The sequence below is a fragment of the Micromesistius poutassou genome (assembly GCF_964030765.1).
Source record: "Micromesistius poutassou genome assembly, chromosome: 7".
NCBI lineage: Eukaryota > Metazoa > Chordata > Actinopteri > Gadiformes > Gadidae > Micromesistius > Micromesistius poutassou.
Window position 1 is genome coordinate 16,791,277 of NC_140277.1, and position 10,117 is coordinate 16,801,393.

The following is a 10,117-nucleotide window of genomic DNA, read 5'->3' on the forward strand; positions in this document are numbered from 1 at the left end:
CCAAGACTGTGTCGCCCCGCATAGCTCCAACTTGGTTATTAACTTTGCCGATGACACAACACAGATAGACCTGATCACAGACAACGACGACACGCCCTAAAGGAGAGAGGTTTAGGGACAGCTTCTTCCACCAGGCAACCAGTGGACTCTAGTGGCCTGTGGCCTGTCTGGCTGTCCCTAATCCGTTGCACATTGCACTCTTGCTCGTATTATTATAACTATTACTGCTGCTATTCTATTTTTAGAAAGATTTCAATATCTTTAAATCATATTTTGTTCCATAAATTATAACATGTTTGCTGCTGCTAGGCCGAGGAGCCAGAATAAAATATTGTATAATTGCCGTATAATTGTATATGACATGTGACAATAAATTATCTTGGATCGTGAATATCTACTTTCTAACATACAACACGTATTATACCGAACGAGTAACACAAATATTTTGGCAAACATAGTCTAGGATAGTCTACAAACTAAAGGATGACATTTAGCATTGGGGTTAGCATGGCTATCTTATTCGTCGTAATGTAATTAACTTCATTACTTCGTAATACATAACATAGCATAACACAAATACTTTCCTGAGCACACATACACGTTCACCTAAAACACCCGTAAACATAACCTGTTAATATGAAGGGACTCATTCCTGTTGAGAGTAGTATTTAGATGAAGGATAAACACGGACACAATCTTTCCTCAGATAATGACGACAGAGGGGTATTCTAGGTGCACTTTAACGTAACTCAACAACTCTGACTCCACCTGCTGGAGCACTCTGGTAACTACTACTCTGGTGTTAGAGTGGCATGAGGTTATATAGCTATAACTGGAGCTGCAACTCAAGCTACTAGAGGTTATATAGCTATATATGGTTATATATATATATATATATATATATCACTATAGCAAAAAAACTCAAGCCATGTTAGGTTATATACCTATAGCTGTAGTTACATCTCAAGCCACTAGATGACTGTACCTTATTAATATTATCCTGAATCACAGTTTTTTCAGTGTGTAAACTAACCACCCAATAACTAAAATAACCATCTCTAACCTAACACCTTAACTCACCATGTCTAACCCAATAACTAAAAGAACCATCTCAAATCCAACACCTTAACTAACCATGTCTAACCTAATTCCTAAATTGACCATCTATAACCAAACATCTTAACTAACTATCTCTAACCTAATACCTAAATGTACCATCTATAACCAAACACCTTAACCAATCATCTCTAACCTAATACCTAAATGTACCATCTCTAACCAGCTCCCCACTAATAGTCTCAGTAGGAGGGCCTATAGTCTACTCTGCTAGTCCCTCCCACTTGTAGCTGTGGCCCACAGACTCCTCCAGTGGGTCCAGCCACTCACGGCCAGCTCTGGTCTGCAGAGACACGGGGATTCCGCTTGACTTCCAGTCAGGCCCGCCTCCCTTGCTCTGAATCAGAGCGTCTACATGTTCACATGAAGATACAGTCCACGCACTGTTGTGACGTCATGCTCTGCCCAGGCGCAGTGCTGTCTACTGTGGTGGTTTACATAGGCGACTCCTTCTAAGGGGGGAGGCTGTTATACCGGAGGACAGCCCGTTATACAGGAGGAGAGAGAGGGTGTATGAGGGGAGAGAGAGGGTTGATACCTGAGGAGAAAGTTTATACCAGGAGAGGAGAGATAGTTTATACTGGAGGAGGAGAGATCGTTTATATCGGAGGAGGAGGAGAAAGTTTATACCGGGGGAGGAGAGATTGTTTATATCGGAGGAGGAGGAGGCAGTTTTTACCGGGGGAGAGAGTTCATAGGAGGAGGAGAGATAGTTTATACTGGAGGAGGAAGACAGAGTTTATACCAGGAGTGATAGTTTATACTGGAGGAGTAGAGAGTTTATACCAGGGGGAGTAGAGAGTTTATACCAGGGGGAGTAGAGAGTTTATACCAGGGGAATGATGTCGTCTGCTGGGTCAGACCGAGACCAGGAGGAGGGAGTGGGAGTGACAGCGTGGCCCAGGGGTCTGCCCCCCCATACCATGGTCGTTATCCTGGAATCACCGGAATCCCTCAACCTGCAGAGGTGAGTGCAGCTACCTGTTTACGGTCCAAGAAGTTCGATTTCTAGCAGTCTGAAGAACTCTAGTCAGAGAGAGAGAGAGAGAGAGAGAGAGAGAGAGAGAGAGAGAGAGAGACAGAGAGACAGAGAGACAGAGAGAGAGAGCTCAGAATGGAACACACCCCATGTGTGGCTTGTATTAAATTGAAGGGACATGACTCAGCAAAACACACACACACACACACACACACACACACACACACACACACATGCTTATACAGCTGACTAAGGACTTAGCTCAGGAAGCAACCAAGAATGTCCTGACCACACATAACCTGACCTGTCTGTCTATTTATCTTTCTGATTATCTGTCCACATGTATGTCTGGTCTGTCTGTCTGTCTACCCGTCTGTCTACCCGTCTGTCTCTGTGTCATACCAGAGTCCCAACAGTCTATCCCTCTAACCCTAACAATCGTGCACTCAACCATACAGACATAACCCTAACCCTAACCCTATAAACTACAAGAAGAACTTGACTTAAGCAAACTGCTTTAAGCGCTAAGATATGGACACAGGAGACAGACGATGTTTGTATTATTTATATATATTTATCATCCGCCAAGATGCAGGCTAAAGTCATGTCTGTCTCCCTGTCGGACTACCTGCCTGTCTGTCTACATGTCTGTCTGTCTCAGGGTCCTACCAGAGTCCTACCTGTCTGTCTACCTGTCTGTGTGTTCTACCAGAGTCCTACCTGTCTGTCTACCTGTCTGTCTGTCTGTGTATTCTACCAGAGTCCTACCTGTCTGTCTACCTGTCTGTCTGTCTGTGTGTTCTATCAGAGTCCTACCTGTCTGTCTACCTGTCTGTCTCTCTCAGGGTCCTACCAGAGTCCTACCTGTCTGTCTACCTGTCTGTCTCTCTCAGGGTCCTACCAGAGTCTGGTATCGTCGTTGATATGGAAGAAGATCTTCTCCCTCAGGACTCCTTTTACCAGATAAAGAGCCAGCCAATCAGGTAGCATCTCTATAAAGAGACACCCAATCAGGTAGCATCTCTATAAAGAGACACCCAATCAGGTGGCTTCCCTATGTCGTCTCATGTAAATTAATATGAATGATAGTTGCTGCTCCCCTTGTAACCTGTCTTCTCTTTCTCTCTGTTTTAAGTTCTCCAGCGGTGGCCTCCTGCTCCTCCTCCTGCTCCTCCTCCTCCTCCTCCTTTTCAACACTCATGTCCGCCGTGGCATCCAGGTGAGAGACCAGGTGACAGAGCAGAGATAGAGAGGCGTCACATGATACAGGTGATAGAGGCTTGATATAATAAGAATAATAAGAATAACTGGGATTTTTATAGCGCCTTTCAAGATACCCAAGGTCACTAAACAAAAAAGGGGAGAGGGGGAGGGGGGGGTTAGGGGTCAAATGACTTAGTAAAGAAGAATGTTTTGAGGTGTTTTTTAAACATGGGCAGGGATGGGACAGAGTGCACGTGAAGTGGTAGGCTGTTCCGTAGTGTGGGAGCATGAATGCCCTGTCTCCAAAGGTCCACAATCTACTATATAGTGACGGGAGGGAGGTGATAGAAGCTTGATATAGGGGTGAAAGAGGAGTGAGAGAGGGGTGATAGCGCTTTGATAGAGAAGTGTTAGAGAGGTGATAGAGGGTTATATAGTAGTGTTAGGGGGGTGGTATAGGTGGGGAAATGGTTGACACCGCAGTCGGTGTGTGTGAATGGTCGTCAGCTCAATGCCCTAATGTAATGTAATGTAATAGAGGTTGAGAGAGGGAAGATGGAGGGTGATAGAGGAGTGAATAACAGTTGACCCCTGATCTAGGGTCCTCCTCCGCCAGGAACTGATGCGGCAGCAGGTGAGGGAGGAGGACAGGAAGGAGGCGCAGCACTCCCAGCACCTCCTCTCCTGCTCCTCTCCCCCCATCCCCCTCCCTCCTGGCCCCCCGCCCTGCCCCCCCCCTCAGGTCCCCCTGGAGGTGCTCAAGGTACACTGCAGAGGATGTGGATATATGTTATTTATGTGTAATGTATGTGTCTTTAGTATGGAAAACAAGCTATGTGTATATAATATATATATAATGTATAGGTTATGTATATATAATGTATATACAGTGTATGTACTGTATATATAATATTTGTTTATGTGTATAATGTAAACATAATGTATGTAGTGTGTGTATAATGTATATACAGTGTATGTACTGTATATATAATATTTGTTATGTATGTAGTGTGTGTATGACGTCTATCTGTGTCTCCAGGTGCAGACTCACCTGGAGAACCCCACCAGGTATCACCTCCAGCAGGCTCAGAGACTGCAGCTCAGGCACTACCTGGCGGCCACTGCAGCCAATCACTGCACTCCCCTATTGCCAGGCCCCGCCCCCAAGCTGGTTCCCGACCCCTCCCCTCCCAGTGCTCCCCTTCAAGTCCTCAGTCTGGCCACCAAAATAGAGGTACAGAAGAACACTATCTGTAAGATACTATATATACCATAATCATGTACTAGACTGTACAAGTTAATGTTAAAATGATGTGACACATCGGTTCCCTCGAATGTCTATGGGAAATAACATGGGGTTTATGAATGATCGTACATAACAATCTCTGTAGGTGGCGGAGAAGTAAAAGCTGCGTCACGTTTTGAACTACACACCTTTTCCATCTAGTTTCGACTGGCTTTTTGGATTACTTTAACGGCACCGAAAATCCAAAAAGCCAGTCGAAACTAGATGGAAAAGGTGTGTAGTTCAAAATGTGATGCAGCTTTTACTTCTTCGCCACCTACAGAGTTTGTTATGTACGATCATTCATAAACCATCATTCATAAAAAATTCATAAATCATTCATAAAGGACTTCTTCTTCAGAGGTCTATACACACACTGAATAATATCTATATAATATATAAATAATCGTGTGATTGGCAGAAATGTGGTTTCCAGTCTGATTTGATGATTGAGATCAAGGACACAGTGATCGATGACATCATCAGTCTGGAGTCCAGCTTCAACGAGGACTTCCTCATCCACTCTCAACAAGACATGGTAACCATAGCAACACACACTCACACACACACACACACACACACACACACGTACATACACACACACACACACACACACACATACACACACACACACACACACCACACACACACAGACACTGACACCGCCCTAACACACACAAACACACACACGGACATTAACACAAACTGACACTTACACACACACACACACACACACACACACACACTTACTCACGTACACATACACACACACACACACACACACACACACACACACACAGACACACACACACACACACACACACACACACACTGATGCACACACACATGCACACACACACACACACACACACACACACACACACACACACACACACACAATACAATTATATTTCATTTATTAAACAAAGTTACAAAGTGCTTCACAAGCATGAATAAATAAAAAGAAGCCAAAACTAGAAGAACACACGACACAAATAAAAGTAAAATGTAACGCAATATAACACATAGCAATGCTGTGTTGTGGTACTGCGTTACAATCTGAAGCGTGTTGCTACCAGAGGAATGATACAACACAACGTTGTGTTACGATATGAAGCGTGTTGCTACCAGAGGAATGATACAACACAACGTTGTGTTACGATATGAAGCGTGTTGCTACCAGAGGAATGATACAACACAACGTTGTGTTACGATATGAAGCGTGTTGCTACCAGAGGAATGATACAACACAACGTTGTGTTACAATATGAAGCGTGTTGCTACCAGAGGAATGCTGAGTCATCAAACAGCACATTTTGTTTTTTTCCAAAAAAGTCGACTGAAGCAATATGATTTCCTGTTTCTCAGAGAGAGGGAAGGAAAGAGTGTCAGCCTCTCTTAGTCTGTGTGCATCAGGTCCTCCGTCTCGGTCGGTGTGTGTCGGTCAGAGTGTGTTAAGTATGTGTGTTTGTGCAGTCTCAATGGCAACATGAGGATTTTAGTTGTTTTAACAGCGAATGAGAAGAGGTGCGAGAACGAGGTAAGATGTTCAGTAGTTCTGCTAGTGCCGTAGGTGAGGAGAGGTTAGGGTCAGGGGTTAGAGGTTAGAGTCAGGGGTTAGAGGTTAGGGTCAGGGGTTAAAGGTTAGAGTCAGGGGTTAGAGGTCAAGGTCAGGGGTTAGAGGTTAGGGTCAGGGGTTAGAGGTTAGGGTCAGGGGTTAGAGGTTAGGGTCAGGGGTTAGAGGTTAGGGTCAGGGGCTATAGGTTAGGGTCAGGGGTTAGAGGTCAAGGTTTAGATGTTAGAGGTTAGATTAGAGTCAGGGGTAAGATGTGAGGGGTCTGAGATTGGAGAAAGCGTACTGCTTTCTCCAATCTCAGACCCCTCACATCTTACCCCTGTTACGTTACAGACTTTATCTTAATTTTAATGGCCCTGAATTATTTTGGGTTGTCTTTGGCCAGCTTTATTTTGTGACTATATTTTGTCCTGCGTTATGATTGGCTCTTTGCAGCTGTTGGATGTGTACAGCAGCGCTGGGTCAGATATCCCCAGCATAACCACTAGCAACAGTTCCCTTGGCAACCTGCAGTCTGCGAAGAGGGAGCCTCAAGGTAAGCCAGTACTAATGTAGTACTGATGTTGAACTACTGTATGTGCTTGCTTATATAGTTCTAATGTACAGCTGATGCAGTACTATTTAGTGCTAATGGAAAGCTGATATAGTATTATAGTACTAATGAAGTATGAATATACTGCTGATGTACTACTGATCACGAATGTACTGTTGATGTAGTACTAATGTACTGTTGATGTATATATATATATAGATATATATAGATATATATATATATCATGTAATATATGTTGTATGTGAATGCTGTGTGTGATGTCTTCAAGCTACTGGGAGGTGAATTTCCCCCTGGGGATCAATAAAATAAATCTATATTTATGTTTATATATACATCATTTTTATAAGTATATATGTTTATATCCCATCCCATGTATATATCTATATGTCAGGGTCCACAGATGCAAATTAGCTATTCAGGTAACTCTGGTATAGAACCTGTTCTGTACATGGTCCCTGTCAACTAAACCAATAAACTAAATATATGTATATTTATATCTATATCTATATATATATATATATATATATATATATATATATGTATCTCATATTGTATATGTGTAAATGTATATGTCACATGTTATATTTCAATAGATGTGGAGACCAAAGTACTAGCAAAGGAACGTCAGAAGAAAGACAACCACAATCTCAGTAAGTACTTCAATAATTCTACATCATACTATTCATACTAACATATATGATTGCATTATTATTATTAGGAATTCACAGAGTATCTGTGGATAACTAGAGTTATTCTAGAGGTTTGCTTTCTTAGGTATTCACAGTGTATCTGTGTGGATACAATTCAATATGATTTATTATTATTATGTAAATGATAATGCATAGCGAGCTGGTCATTATCAGGAGATATGTCCTGACAGGGTGGTTCAAGACCCCTGAAGGTTACATTATCACGCTTATTATTATACGACTTCTTAATAAAGAATTCCACCAAAAATGATTGTATTGATTTAAAAATGTTTGTATTGCTCCTGCTAATGAAAAGATCAGTAAGATGGGATGTTGTGAAATAGCGATCATAGCAACGGTCTGCTATACAGAGATAACAGGCCGCTGAATGACCAATCAGAATCTGACATAATACGCAGTTGAGAGACGGCGAAGATTCAACATCAATGACCGGATCCAAGAGCTCGGGGCTATGATCCCAAGATCAGCTGACCAGTAAGTGTCTCTCTCACACAAGCACATACGTGGTGTTGAGGGTTTCGTGCAGTGGTGTTTACAGTGTTGTGTGTGGTGTTGATGGTATTACACTTTGGATGGTGTTGATGTTATGCTGTGGATGCTGTTTACAGTACTGTGGCTGGTGTGGCTGGTCCTGGTGGTGGTGTTGATGGTGTAACAATCTAGGTGGTGCGGTTGGTGGTTTTTATGGAGTTATACTGGGTGGGGATGATGGTATTAAACTTGGTGGTGTTGATGGTGTTATACTGGGTGGTGTTGATGGTGTTATACTGTGGGTGGGGTTGATGGTATTAAACTTGGTGGTGATGATGGTGTTATACTGGGTGGTGTTGATGGTGTTATACTAGGTGGTGTTGATGGTGTTATACTGGGTGGTGTTGATGGTGTTATACTGGGTGGTGTTGATGGTGTTATACTGGGTGGTGTTGATGGTGTTATACTGGGTGGTGTTGATGGTCTTATACTGGGTGGTGTTGATGGTGTTTAGGGAGCTGCGCTGGAACAAGGGGACCATCCTGAAGGCGTCGGTGGATTACATCCGCCGGCTGCAGAAGGAGCAGCAGAGAACCAGAGACCTGGAGGTCCGACAGAGGACCCTGGAGACCAGCAACAGAGCCCTGGAGCGACGGGTCCAGGTAACACACCTGGTACCTGGTACACGCCCAGGTACCACACCTGGTACACACCCAGGTACCACACCTTGTACACACCCAGGTCACACACCTGGTACACACAGGTAACACACCTGGTACCTGGTACACGCCCAGGTACCACACCTGGTACACACCCAGGTCCCACACCTGGTACACGCCCAGGTACCACACCTGGTACACACCCAGGTACCACACCTGGTACACACACAGGTAACACTCCTGGTAAACCCAGGTAACACACCTGGTACACACAGGTAACACACCTGGTACACACACCTGGTACACACAGGCAACACACCTGGTACACACACGTAACACACCTGGTACACCCAGGTAACACACCTGAACCAGGTAACACACCTGGTACACCCAGGTAACACACCTGGTACACTCAGGTAGCACACCTGGTATACCCAGGTAACACGTGTTTCCTTGTTGGTTCTGCAGGAGCTGGAGCTCCGTTCAGGCAGCCTGTCCTCTCTCTCCAGCGGCTCCAGCACCTCCTCCCTTCACCCCACCTTCGCCTCATCCACCTCTGCTATGGCGGCCATGTTGAACCCGCCCCTGGTCTCCATGGTGACCACGCCTCCCGACCTGGAGCCTTTGAGCTTTGCGGAGCTGGAGGACCCCCGGGGAGCCCCGCCCGTGTTTTCCCTGGACCTGCTGGGTCTGGGGGTCCTGGAGGACCTCCTGATGGAGGAGGCTGGAGGGGCCGCCCCCCTCCCCCACGGAGCGTCCAGGGGCCGCGGCAGGAGGAGCCGGTTCAGTGTGGAGCAGCAGGACTGAGGAGCCGCGGTGCCACGCCGCGCCACCAGGGTTCACCTGCAGTGCGTTTCGCGGGGAAGCCATTGTTACCTGGGCACCGCTGTAACCAGGTTTCCTAAAGGGCCAATTGAAACCCGGGCACGGTTAGGGTTAGGGTTAGGGTTAAGTAACCCGTCTCCCCGTAGACGGAGCCACAGGGCAGCTAGTTAACCTCCATAACGTTATCCTTATCCAACGGTATTCATCATGTAAACACTGTAACCGTAATAACTCTAGTAATGAGTCTGTTAATCATAGTTTACTGAAGTGTGATAACTCTAGTAATGAGTATGTTAACACTAGTTTAAAGTACTGTAATAGGCCTAGTAATGAGTATGTCCATCTTAAGACCTATATGACCCATTTGACACATATGGCCCTAGTTAACTATATGAACTATATGGCCTATATGACCTAAAGGCCCTGGACCGGCCCTTGTTAAATAGACCACAATAAAATAATTTTGTTAAAGAAATTGAATAATCGCATTGGTGCATTTTATTATGTTAACTTTCTACTGCAGATATTTCTTAATGGAGCATATAGTTGCAGGTAGATGTAGGTAAAGGTGTAGTTAAGGATATGTAGTTCAAGGTGTGGTTCAATAGCTAAATGTGTAGTTAAGGTTTAGTTAAAGACGTAGTTAAAGGTGTAGGTAAAAAAAAATGCTTTTTCTTGTTTCACATGCTATCTACACAAGTGATATATAACATGAAAGCTGAGACTCCACAGAGTCCTCA

At 44.4% G+C, this 10,117-nt stretch overlaps 1 protein-coding gene across 1 annotated transcript; it reads left to right on the top strand.

Annotated features, from left to right (window-relative positions):
• The first annotated feature begins 1,806 nt into the window (after positions 1–1,806).
• LOC311350534 (transcription factor E3-like) lies at positions 1,807–9,805 on the top strand. The gene is made up of 10 exons (XM_084470568.1): positions 1,807–2,083; positions 2,989–3,078; positions 3,231–3,314; positions 3,899–4,061; positions 4,338–4,532; positions 6,595–6,694; positions 7,306–7,362; positions 7,821–7,896; positions 8,408–8,555; positions 9,021–9,805. The coding sequence occupies exons 1-10, from the start codon at positions 1,956–1,958 to the stop codon at positions 9,357–9,359; spliced, it is 1,380 nt and encodes a 459-aa protein (XP_084326694.1). The 5' UTR covers positions 1,807–1,955; the 3' UTR covers positions 9,360–9,805.
• The last annotated feature ends 312 nt before the right edge of the window (positions 9,806–10,117 follow it).

What these genes read in the sequence shown, in the direction of transcription:
- LOC311350534 (XM_084470568.1), top strand. Translation starts at nt 1,956, where the DNA reads ATGATGTCGTCTGCTGGGTCAGACCGAGACCAGGAGGAGGGAGTGGGA. An exon ending in ATAAAGAGCCAGCCAATCAG is followed by an intron (nt 3,079 to 3,230) that starts GTAGCATCTCTA and finishes CTCTGTTTTAAG; the next exon opens with TTCTCCAGCGGTGGCCTCCT. An exon ending in TCCCCCTGGAGGTGCTCAAG is followed by an intron (nt 4,062 to 4,337) that starts GTACACTGCAGA and finishes CTGTGTCTCCAG; the next exon opens with GTGCAGACTCACCTGGAGAA.